Source organism: Gavia stellata, chromosome 2 (genome assembly GCF_030936135.1).
Source record: "Gavia stellata isolate bGavSte3 chromosome 2, bGavSte3.hap2, whole genome shotgun sequence".
In the NCBI taxonomy this organism is placed as follows: Eukaryota; Metazoa; Chordata; class Aves; order Gaviiformes; family Gaviidae; genus Gavia; species Gavia stellata.
In genome coordinates, this window is record NC_082595.1 from 63,425,348 (window position 1) to 63,438,355 (window position 13,008).

At 42.4% G+C, this 13,008-nt stretch overlaps 1 protein-coding gene across 1 annotated transcript in view; it reads left to right on the forward strand.

Moving 5' to 3' along the window:
* The first annotated feature begins 2,309 nt into the window (after nt 1-2,309).
* Nucleotides 2,310-13,008, forward strand: part of ATG5 (autophagy related 5) — an 86,860-nt gene continuing 76,161 nt past the window's right edge. Inside the window, exons 1-3 of the mRNA XM_059834135.1 lie at nt 2,310-2,348; nt 3,238-3,398; nt 10,810-10,937. Coding sequence (XP_059690118.1) covers nt 3,291-3,398; nt 10,810-10,937 — 236 coding nt within the window. The 5' untranslated portion in view covers nt 2,310-2,348; nt 3,238-3,290. The remainder of the gene's footprint in view (nt 2,349-3,237; nt 3,399-10,809; nt 10,938-13,008) is intronic.

Here is a 13,008-nt window from a genome sequence, read left to right on the forward strand (position 1 = left end):
AGAACTCATAGGTGGAAAGGGCAAAGAATAAACATGTAGTTCTCCTTGATTTTCTGTAGGGAAATACGTATATGTAAAGCTTTCTGAAAGTTTGTAAATCTCATAACCAGGGCAAACTACTTTTTTTTGTTGCAGTGGTGCTGGCAGTTCCACTAGTCAATGCATTGTCATCAGACCAGTTTCAAGGGACCTGTAACAGCATTAAGGGTGTTCCTTGTAGAAATCTGTAGAGAAGGCCATAGCAATGACCAGTGCTTGTGAGTTGGATGCCTTTGTAATTGTGGGATCAGTTCTGCACATGTCTCCATGGCAGCATCCTTCTGCATCCAGAAGTTTCTGCCATTCCAGTGCCATTTCTGCCATTTCTGCCATTCTGCCATTTCTGCCATTCTGCCATTTCAGACAGTCATTTCCACACCATTCATACTAGTTAAACTGTTGTGAGCGCACAGGGAATACTTCCGGAGGAACCCCTTCCTTTTCATCATCTCAGCATTAGCATGCCCTTTAGAGGTGCTGCCCAATACCTGCACCCAAGGCAAGTGTAAGTTGACTATATTTAGGAGCTTAAGGGAACTGATCACTTAAGAGCCTAAACCCCTTGCAATAGAGCATGTACTATGTGCTGTCTTTCCCTATGCTTTGGGGTAGACCATACCAAATATGAAGTTTACTCCAGGTTTACATCAGTTTAGCTGTTTTTTGAATTAACGTGTCACAAAAACCCTTGCAGAGCAGATAGAGAAAGTTTCACTGTGTACGTCCCAAATCACAGAAGTGCCACAACTAAAATTTTTGCTTACAGAGCATTAAAAAAAAGGGTTTTTTTTCCTGATAATTTATAATAGGGCTTGTGTTCAGGATATGTTTTACCAAAAAGAGGTGATCATGACAAGCTTATTTAAACTGGGAAAAATAAAACAAACTCTTCGTATCTCTCTAATCTTTCAGATGACTGAAAAAAATACTAAAATTTCCCAAATCATAAGGTTGAATCAGCAACATACACGTTCATTAAAATGCCAGTCTTTGGGTAAAATCCACAAGAAGTCAGTAATAGCTGTAGTTAGTTCTTGAATTCTTTAAGACACCTTCAGCAGCAGTGGCCGCTGCATGACATCTGGTGGCCACAAGCCAGCATAGCAAGAACATCGCACTACTGATATCGCAGTGTGCCACCCACATCAGGTAAAAACACATTTTATCAGTTTTCTTTCAAATGTTAACTGCAAAAATACCAGTTGTAATACATTTGCTACAGTTGCACATCTTGCCACAGAAGAACCCAGCTTTGACAACTGCTGGTGTGCAATGCATCCTAGCAAGGAAGCTGTGATACAGAACTCCCTTGGAATTATGACATTCCCTCCCACCTGAAAAGTGCTGTCTTTCCTGCTCTTCCTACAGTTGTAGGACACCAAGATGGGGATTTGCAGAGTGACAGAACTGCAGGAGACGTTCTTTAAAATGCAGAGATGGAACTCACTGTAAACTTACACCCATTGGGCCAACAAAAACTGATCCAGAATGATGCTTTGGTATCTAGATGTCCCTGGTGGCAGCACATGCTCCTCACCCTCCTGTGATCATAGTACAAAATCATGGTGTATAAAATCCGCTACATAAAGAACAGGAAAAGAGAGCAATCGGGTAAGAGAGAACTGACAGCTTAAGTGGTTAGATTGTGCTCAAAATAGCATTTAAACCCGCGAGCACCCAAAACTTCCAGCATTAAGCTTCACTGCCTCCTGCGCGCTGGCAGAAGCGCGGCCTCCCGGCTGAGCGACTCCGCTGACGCCTCAGGAGCGGGAGCGGGCCCGGGCCCCGCGGCAGCCCAGCGACCCCCCGCCTCCGGCCCTGCCGCGGCAGCGCCAACAGCGCACTCAGGGAGCACGACCGCCTCCCCGCCCCCCGGCGAGCGCCCTCCCTGGGCGCTGCGGGACCGACCCCTTCCCACCGCGATCGCGGTGCCCGGGGCAGCCGCCGGGCCGGTCGGCGCCGCGCCATGGGGACCCCTACCACAGACCGCCCTAAGGCCCCGCCTCCGCCTCCTTCCCGCCCAGAGGCCCGCCACGCCCCCGCCACGCCCCTCCCACGGCCCGCCCCCCGCGGGCGGGTCTCCGCCACCACCCTCCGCCCCGCTTCCGGCTTCCGGCGCCGGCTGGGGGCGGGGGGGCGCCGGAGCTTGCCCAACGGGAACCGGGCGGAAGCCGCGCGGCGGACAGCGCCTGCGCCCGGGGGCGGGGCGGGGGCCGGGCCGGGCCGGGGGCGGGGCGGCGGGTCAGTTCCTGCCTGGCGCGCCGCACCCCCTGCGCGCGGGCAGGTGGCGCGGGTCGGTCACGTCTGAGGTAACGGCTGTTCCCTCTGCCCCCACCCGCTCCGCTCCCCCTCGGCAGGGTTTCCCGGGGAGAGCCGTCCTCCCGGGGGACGCCACTCGCCCCCGGCGGGCTGCGGCTGGGGCGGGGCCGCTGCGGCCCGCCCCCCGGCCTTGCTGTTGCCCGGGGAGAGCACGCTGGGGGCCGCCGCCGTAGTGCTCCTCGGTCCGGCCCCGTGCGGCGCACCGCTGCCGCGCCGTGCGCTGCTGATTCCCCTCGGGCGGCCGCCTGGAAGGGAGGGTGGACCCCGCCGGGCCTGGCCGGGCTGCTGCTGCGGGCGCCGAGGGCGGCCGCCGCCCCCGAACCTGCTGGCGGGCGTCGGGCCAGCGGGGCTGGCGGGGCGCCCCCGGGCCTCAGCGCGGCGGTGGACGATGCTGGGGCCCGTCCTGGGGCCTCGGTGACCCCCCCGGGCCGACCCGCGGCCTCGCTGGCGAGAGATCTGCTCGCTTCGTCGTCCCCGCCGCTGCCCGTCCTCCTGCTCGTCTGCCGACACCGGCTCTGCTGGCTGCCCGTGGGTCCGGGGCCGCTCGCCCGCCGTAAAGCCGGGGCTTTAGGGGGGTGTGGGAGCTGCGGGATGACTGCGAGGCGGTAACGGGAACGCTCCCTTTGCCTCTACGGTTGGGGCGCGATGCAAGCTTAGAAAATGCATATTTACTGGTCACCCGCCCAGTGTTTATAGTTGGGAAAGTGTTAAGTTGGAGGCCTTAACTCATCCCATTCTTTGTGCAAGCTGATGCATTTAATATCTCGGTGACAGCGTAGAGCATGCTTGCAGGAGCATAGTTATGGGAGAACCTTTAACAACGTGTATTTTATTTGCAGTCGTGCTGACTTGGTTCTTTTGGGGGGAATGGGGCTACAGTTCTAGCTGAAGAAACAAACTGATCTACATGTGCTTCATTATCCACTGGAAGAATGACAGATGACAAAGATGTACTTCGAGATGTGTGGTTTGGACGAATACCAACCTGTTTCACTCTGTATCAGGATGAGATAACTGAAAGGGAAGCTGAACCTTACTATGTGAGTATAATGAAAGTAGTCACACGTAGACCAATGCCATAGGTATGTTTGTTTCCTTCATTCTCACCATGTGTGCTACTACATGTTGTGGGGAAAAAAAAAACAACCCAACTTTTTTCTTCTTATTCCTGGTATGTTCTGAAAGTAAACTGTACGACTACTTTGTGTGATTTGCCTCTCTTCACAGCAGGTTCAAAACTTTAAGCTTGTTTCACTACTGAGAGAAACTTACCACAGCTAATTAAGATCTTAAAAAAATTATGAAAAAGTCAACAAGTAAATTAGATAAAAGGAGGAGGCTCTACGTGAGTTTATATGTTCTTGGATAATGACCAGAAGAAGGGAGAGAACTTTTATGTTACCTTACTACAAAAATAGCTTCAGTCCGAGCTTTGTGCAATCTTAAACACTAAGATCAGTCATCCATGTAACACAAACTCGTAATGAACACTGGCACCACTATTTCTGCTCATGGATGACTTCTCGTTTTCTTTTCTTTAAATGCTAGCAGCCATGAGAGATCTAGCTCAGATGCTGGAAAAGCAGCTATAATGTCTTAACAGTACAGTGCCTGAACTGTATTGCTAGCTGATGATAAAAATGAGGGTGGTGGATGTATTTGAGTTGTGAACTGGAAGTGTCTTCTGTAATCATGTGGTATTTATTTATAGTGTACTCAGCAGTTTTCATTCTTTCAGCACCTAATAGAGATTTGATTGATAGAGAATGCTAGCTGATTCAGTGAAGCTTAAATTTGAAATCTAAAAAGTATGTGGAAGGAAAATCTTGTGCTATGAGTTTTTACGTGATTCTGAAATCCTTAAGTCTTGTCATATCCCATTCTACTCTTTTTGAAAATATTACTGGATGGAAATTTTTTTTTTTCTGTGGTTAATAGCATCTTTATGTCATCAGTTTCTGATTTATGTGTGTATTCAGTGGGTTTCTGAAACCTGATAAAAAGCATTAATGCTTTGCATTCAGTGATGATAGTGCTTATCTTTCTATGTTTTAGTTTCACCACTGGTAAAAGAGAAGCACTTTTACTTCATGTGGTTGAGCTATTGCCAAATGCATCTGAGCTATCTAGAAGTCTCAGACTTTAAATTTTATATACATATATGAATTAAAAAATATATGTGTATATTGCATAAGAGCTATATGAAAGGAATGAGTTTAAGTATAGAGACATGCAGTCTTGATCTGTTTAAAATTAGCATGGAAACCCTGAAACTATGTTATCTTCATGGTGTGGACAACTTTCTAAGCCAAGGAGATAGTTTTAAGCTGGAAGGGTTTCTTTTCTTTACTCCACTTAAAGTGTGCACAAAAATTCTTAAAACTTAATTCTCTATTTCTGCAAAGTCTGGTTATTCACAGATCACAATTCTAACGTTTTAGCTTCTTCCTTTTTCAGGTCATGCTGGAGCTGATAATATAGCTTTGCTTCTTGAAGGGACTAAGGATTTATAACAGTAAAAGGTAGATAGCAATCAAGGTTTTAAGTCATGGTTTAGTTCTCATGGTTTCAGAGTGCATCTACGTTAATGCTTTTGTTCAGATCTGGAGTGCATTTTTGAAGCAAGTCTTCATCCTTTCCACTTACTGTGCCCAGGTTTGCATCACATGGCAGTCTTATAGCCCACAAGCTGAATCATTTTCACGTGAAGCTGAAGCAGAAGATATGCTTCAGCTGCTAATGGGCATTTAGGTATGGGATCAAACTGGAGCTAAATTGAAGTAAAAAAACCATCAAAACACCTAAAATTGTAGTAAAAAAATATATGTAGGGAATGTTCCCAGCCCTTGACACCAGCTGTTCAGCTTTACACGTCTCCTCTTATCACACCTCAGTACTTGATATAGATATAACCTCTGTATTCCAGACTGCCTTCCGTAAATGGGAAGGAAATACATCATTATCTTAAAAGGGGAAAAAAGCTTCTCCTCTGAGGAACTTGCTTTATGAAGATGGAGGAAGACATAGACCTGGAGGGTGAGGGGTTAGAAAAACAACCCAGAATCTGTGTGATGGATTTCAGTTTGTTGTGAGTGGTGTGGCAGGATACCCCTGTCTGTTAGATGTGTTATCACCACACAGGAGTGATGCATGTGTGTATCGTATTATGGCAGTGCATGGGGCTAGCAGAGCTAATTTAAAATGACCTTGTCTATCTTTTGGAAAAAGTAGTGACATCAAGACTAAGCAGCTCCAGTAAAACACTGTCCTATTTCTCCCTGTAGTCAAGCCAGGTAGGTATCTGCAGAGTTACACTGGAAACGGATACATCAGGTTCTTTGTAGTGTTTTCTATAGGGGCTTGTGTTTGGAGTGGAAGTGTAATTAGGAACAGCTAGGTTGAACTACCTTTGTTGCTGAACTATCTGATTTTTCCCTAGTCCTAGAATTGTTATGATTTTTATTTTAAAATGGTGTACTGTCTGTCTCTTGGTGAAAACAACAGTTAGAAGTAAAACATGTACAGGAGGCAGAGTATTCGTTGGCTGAGATTGGTAGGAGTAAAGAAAAAAATTGCAGCAGAAGGCAGACTTTGATACTCTGCCCAAAGCACTAGCCTTTACTGGGCCACTCGTTAAGCTTCCTCAGTGTCAAAAGGGTTGTTTTATTAAGATGTCTGTAGTAGTGAGCAACGTGAAGCCATTCCATGTTAGGATGCTTTCTTCCTTCATCCTGGATGCATTGGTGATCAGACTAGTCCAGTTCCTGTTAAAGATAGGATTTTTCTGTTTTATAATCTGTTTTGCATGTGAAATGGTGTTTTGGTCTGCAACAAAACCCGTGGAGATAGTTGGAGAGGTACTCTTTTTACACAAAGATATATTGCAAGCATTTACTTAGGCATTAGGAGTTCCTTGCGTTTCATTTAACCTCTGCAGAAAGCATTCCTGGTTATTGTGATTAAATACTGTAGCAATATACAATATGCAAAAGGAAGGTGTTGCGGTTTGTGTAATTTTGGGGATGGTGTGTTCTAGCCTACTAGGATTTATTCTGCCTGGGAATGTATTTGGAGATTCTTTCTTAATTTAACAGGAGAACTCCTAATCTTACTTGGTTCCTCCGCCCCACCTTGCCCCGGCCCAGTCAGTTTTGTATAGCTATTTTGGTTTAATCTGAGCATATATGAATTGTGTGCATGTTTTTCACAATTTCTTTCACATTTCTTTTCACAATTTCTTTCAAAGCTAGGGCTAGAAATAATATCAAAAGCAGTTGGTTATTGTTGTGTCTCATTTTTAACCAAGAACTAGTACCTGTTTATTTTAAAACAATTAAATAATTACATTGGGTATGGCCATTGACTTAAGAATTCAGATGTGAATATGAATTTTAGGTGTTTTTCATGTTCTCAAATGGAATTTTTTTTAATTGTAAGTGCTGAGCAATTTGTTTATCTTGTCTTCATTACTGTTGCAATGGTCAGTCTGATCCCAACAGGTCGTGAACATCTACTTGGCTTTATACCATGTACTCTGACTACTTTGAGGGAGTTTATTCCAGCTTTTTGTTTTTATACCGAGTGGGAGAAAACTTACACAACTGGTTGCTGGAGGGAAAGGCACTCAGCCTCATTTAACATTTCAAGAATCCTTACTCATTCTTGACACTTAAAAGCAATTCACCCATGGGCTGCTGTAGACTTCTCTTGAATCTTCTTACAAACCTATCCTTTCTAGGGGACAAGACAGATGTGGCTCCTGAGCCACAAAGCTCAACTGAAAGTGGGGCTTATTTACGTTTCTTTGTTATGTAGCATAGTGAGCAGCAAGCGTTATACTCACCTGCCATTGATCAGTGAGCAGCATGGCAGAGTCGGTTGCCAGACAACTTGAATCAAAACTGGGATTCTCTTCTGTTTAATTCTTTATAGGAAAGTGCATTATATAACACATTAGTTATTTTCTCTCATACACTATTTAAATTAATAACTATTGAATCTGTGCTAAATATGCACTCAGTCTATTCATTGAAAACTTTGATACTACCTTGTCTGCATATTTGCCCATGCAGTACTGTAGGTCATTTAATTTATGATGGGCATTCGGTCTTTTAGCGTATTATGTAGTGATTTATCAGTCCTACATTCAGGTTGCAGTTGTTACATTACTTGCATTGTTGAACGTGTTTGATTTTCATAGCATTCTTCTAACCTTTAGCACAAAGTCTGCTGATAGAAGAGTATTTGTCAAAAAAAAAAAAGAGGGAAAAAAAAAAGCAATTGAGCAAATCTGACCTAGTGAAATGAGTTTAACTTGGATTAGTATGTCTTGTCATGTGATGTGGTGTTTTTTTTCTTAATTAGGTATTACAGCACTAAACCAAGAATTACTCTTATCACTGAATCATGGCTGTTCATTCCCAGCATCTAGAATTATTGCTGTAGGGTAACCTAAGGCTGAAAGGGTCTAGCCTCATTGGCCTGCACAGGCTGGTTTAGGAGTCAGTAGCAAAAGTGTCTGTGGGAGAGGTGTCATTCTGGTGAACACAGCTTTGCCTAAAAGGAAAGCTCCTTGCCACGTGTCTAGAGTGCTGGAGAAGCTTGTGAGTGTCTAATAGTCTAGAAGGTGAACTGCTGTGTAGAATTCTGGTTTTCATATAGAGGCCTCTATAAAAAAATTAACGTGATTCTGCTGTCAGAGAGATTGACTAAAGCCCAGCGTATAGTTAAATACATTAAGGGGTTTTTTTCTAAATATTTTTTAGTACCTTTCCTCTGGAAATACTCAGTAATAGCATTTAAAAATTACAGGAGTTTTGGAGTAAAAATGTTTTGTGTCAACTGGTGTGTTTCACTGAGTATAGACAACTGGTGGAGAAGGGATATTAAAAGGGGTAACAAAATGAAAATGTCTTTAAAATATGCTTTTAAAGGTCTCACTTAACATATTTAGTATACTTGTAAATCTCTAGGGTAATTAAAGCTAGAAAAGAGGTGGAATTGGATCCTTTCATGTCTCCCATGGAAGGGGAGGACTGTAGCAAGGTAGAAGAGGTGGGAAGACAGAAAAAAGGGTTCGGTAGGTGCTACATTAACAAAATAGATGGGTCTAAGGATCACCTCCTCCAAGCTCAGGAGCAACGTATCCCAACAATGAGGAAGTCAGGCAAAAATGCCAGGAGGCCTGCATGGATGAACAAGGAGCTCCTGGGCAAGCTCAAACACAAAAAGGAAGCCTGCAGAGGGTGGAAGCAAGGACAGGTAGCCTGGGAGGAATACAGAGAAATTGTCTGAGCAGCCAGGGATCAGGTAAGGAAAGCTAAAGCCCTGATAGATTTTAATCTGGCCAGGGATGTCAAGGGCAACAAGAAAAGCTTCTATAGATATGTCGGTGATAAAAGGAATACTAGGGAAAATGTGGGCTTTCTCCAGAAGGAAACGGGAGATCTGCTTATCTGGGATATGGAGAAGACTGAGGTAGTCAATGATGATTTTGCCTCAGTCTTTACTGGCAAGTGCTCAAGCCGTGCCACCCAAGTCGCAGAAGGCAAAGGCAGGGACTGGGAGAATGAAGAACCGCCCACTGTAGGAGAAGATCAGGTTCAAGACCATCTAAGGAACCTGAAGGTGCACAAGTCCATGGGACCTGATGAGATGCATCTGTGGGTCCTGAGGGAACTGGCGGATAAAGTTGCTAAGCCACCATCCATCATATTTGAGAAGTCATGGCAGTCCGGTAAAGTTCACACTGACTGGAAAAGGGGAAACATAACCCCCATTTTTAAAAAGGGAAAAAAGGAAGACCTGGGGAACTATAGGCCAGTCAGTCTTATTTATGTGCCCGGCAAGATCATGGAGCAGATCCTCCTGGAAACTGTGCTAGGGCACATGGAAAACAAGGAGGTGGTTTGCGACAGCCAACATGGCTTCACTAAGGGCAAATCACGCCTGACAAATTTGATGGCCTTCTATGATGGGGTTACAGTGTTGGTGGATACGGGAAGAGTAACTGACATCATCTACCTGGTCTTCGGCAAAGCATTTGACACTGTCCCGCATGACATCCTTGTCTCTAAATTGGAGGCTCCAGAGGAGGGCCACAAAGATGATCAGAGGGCTGGAGCACCTCTCCTGTGAGGACAGGCTGAGAGAGTTGGGGTTGTTCAGCCTGGAGAAGGCTCCGGGGAAACCTTATAGAGCAACCTGGTGTAGTGGAAGGTGTCCCTTCCCAGGGCAGGGGGATTGGAACTAGATGATCTTTAAGGTCCCTTCCAACCCAAACCATTCTATGATATGGTATCTTATAGTATAAAGAAACTATTTTAAGAAACAGCACTGGTTATGAGGAACACTGGAAAACAAATGTTTCTCTTTCTCTAAATATGCAAAATATAATTTATTTCTATTTGTTCCTTAGACACATCTATTTTATTAATAATTAGGAAATGAAAATAACTTTACAGGATGAATACAATTCATTTAAAATGTCTGTTCCAAGCCTAAATGTTATTTTACAGGGAGGTTAATCTTCTCTCATTCGGATACTGAAAGGCCTTTGTTCGATAAAGTTTACGGACTGGTTCATTTTAAGTAAATGTGCTGTACGTTCCTCAGTCAGTACACTGATTGATGCAGTCTGCTTAACCACTCTTACTAGGCATGAGACTTTAAAAAAAAAAAAAGGGGGGGAGTGTGTGCAAATAAAAATAACACAGCATTCTGTTTTGGATAGTGCATAATGTTACACTTGAGAAAAAAAGATAGTATACCAGAAAGCTGTAAGAACGTGTCTTGTTTCAACTGATAAAATATTGACAGTTTTCTTTCTGATTTTAGTAGATGGGCAAAGGTTAAATAGTGGAAGAATCATGGTAGCCTTGACTAACATGTTGAATTGGTAAACCCAGTGCAAAGAAAATGGAAATTGCCAGCTATTGGAAATACAAAACACACTTGGAAACCAAACCCTTAAGCAGCTAGTTTTCATTCTTTTTTTTTTCAATTTTGTAGCAATTTCCATTTTGAAATAATAGCTGATACACAGTTGCTCATTATATTCAATAAGAAATTAAACATGTTCCTATTTGTTCATATGAAAAAGGTTAAAAACTTCTTTCTGTGGCCTGCTTAAATACAGAAAAGCAGAAATTAAAATCCAGTCTTCTCCCTCCCACCACATCAAAAGAATCAAGAACTTATTTTTTTACTTATTTTTTGTGTGTGTGTGTTAGTGTATTGGATATTGCTATTCTGCATCTTCTGAGTGCATAATTTTATAGCCTTTCATTGACTATTAATAAGTAAACCATCTAAAAGACATCTTACCTTAAAGCAGGGGAAAAAAAAATGCTGACTGAATTTTGGTTATGAAAATGCATACTTGTTACAGATTTTTATGAATTTAGTAAATTTTATGTATACTTAAAGCTTCTATAATTTTTTTTCTTTCAGTTGCTTTTGCCAAGGATAAGCTACTTGACACTGGTAACAGACAAAGTGAAGAAACACTTTCAGAAAGTTATGAGACAAGAGGAAGTTAGTGAAATATGGTTTGAATATGAAGGTACACCACTGAAATGGTGAGTTTATTTAACTTTGTACCTTAGCTCTTTACATGATAAATTGAGTAATCAAGTTCAGCACAGCGTCAGTACTTTTCCTGAACTAATCACTCCATTGGGTTTCAAAGATGGCAAAAGAGGAGGAGAGTAAGAAAAGCATTTTGTTTGAGAAAAACAGAAGAAGGTTTAATGTTGAACATATTTTTTATTATTCTGCTTATACTTACTATATGTATAAGGCAGAGGTTGTGCTGCACTTTTTGTGCTAGTTGCTACTGTAATATGAAATGCCTGTGTTTTTGGCTTTACTGTTTCTTGCAGTAGAATTGCCGCATAAATCTTTGTTTAACTTATTCTACCTTCTTAAAAGATGCCTAGTAACACATATAGGACGTATTATTTCTGGAGTCTGAATGCAAATAGGATATATGCTTAAAGATAATGAAACATGTGCATAACCTTCACTTTTCACTGGTGTGATATGTGCTTGCACTCTAAAACAGATAATCTAATACTGGTGCACAGCCTCTTCTTGAATTCAATTAGTTCAACTTCATTGAACTAATTGCTGTTGATTCTATTTTTTGTTCTGTTATATGGTCTATTGAAAGTATCTTTTTTGTTTTTCCTGAGAGGTTGGGGAATCAGACTGACATTGATTCTTTTTCTTAGCTTTCATAAATACTGTTCATCAGATTTTGTTTCTTTCTATTTCTGCCATAAAGAGTTTTAAAGAAATTACTTTGAGAGCTGCAATGTTTGCTAGCTCTGTATAGATAGCATCAGCTCTCAAGAAAGTATTTAGTATTTTGAATGCTGAAGAGATTTTATATCTTTCTTTATTTCCTGTATCACAATAGGAAAGAAAACTACCAGTGACTGGTTTAGCTTCTTGAACCTGGAATGTTTTGTGATGAGCAAGCATCACATCATGGAGTCCCTTTAGACTTGGTGATACAGTAGATGTCTTCTAGTCTTTTGTTTCTTAGAGACCAACCTAGTGTAAACCTTGAAAAAATGTAAATAGAAATGCATAAAAACTAGCTTTTTTCACTTTTTCAAAACTGGCTGGCAAAACCAGCTTTAGACATCTATTTAAATTATCTGGAATTTAACAGTAATTGGTTTCTTGGTGTGCTATAGCGACTTTGAGTCATGGATACTGTCTAAATAAACAGCAAGGTACCAAGTTCGTCCCAGTGTGTTCATAATCTTAGGTAGATAATGGGAGGAAACTTTATAAGCTTTCACTGAAGTTGTAACAAGAAAGGAAAGAGAGGCTTTTTACTTCAAGCAAAAATAGTTCTGTATTTTCTGTAAGTTTTCAAATACCACAATGATTAAACTAGTATTAAAAAAAAATAAATTAAATTATAGAATATAGGTATAGAGTAAAAATATAAACTATAATTCTAAAATTAAGTGAAGAGTTAGTAAACTCATTGAACATTGAAATGAAAATGAATAGTCTAATTATGATCTGCTAATTAAGGCTCTGATCTCTCAGAAAATCTAAGCACATTCTGCCAGGAACAGCTCCACTGATTTCGGTGGAATTGCTTTTGTAAGGAAAATGCTATCTGCAAACCATTATTTTAGGAGAATGGTAATCCCCTAAATAGCAGAAGCTTGTTCCAGGGAAGACCCAGATACCAGAACTGAGAACAGATTGAGCTAGTAGTTTGCAGAGAAAGAATAGTGAGCATTAATGCTTAATCTTTTTAAGCATAACTTCTGCATTCAGAATCAAATAGAACTTGCTAATAATATTGCTTATTCTAATTATTTACTTTGCACTGTGAGGTCATATTGCTTACAGTCTGTGCGGTTTCATACCTGATTGGGGTGTAGTGTATCTCTTTTCAGCTACAGCTCTTCTGTTTTCCAGTGAGATTTTGGAGGAAGTCTGAAATGTAGTTTCAACTTCATAGTCTGCAGCACTCAGGCCCCGCTCCTGAAGGAACATGAAGCGCTCCAGGTCTGGAGTTACAGGGGCCTGGGGCCTCCCACTGAGGTTGCTGGGGCAGGGGAAGATGGTCTGCTTGCCTGCAGGAGGTGTGTGCTGGGGGAGGGTCTGTGTCACCAAGTT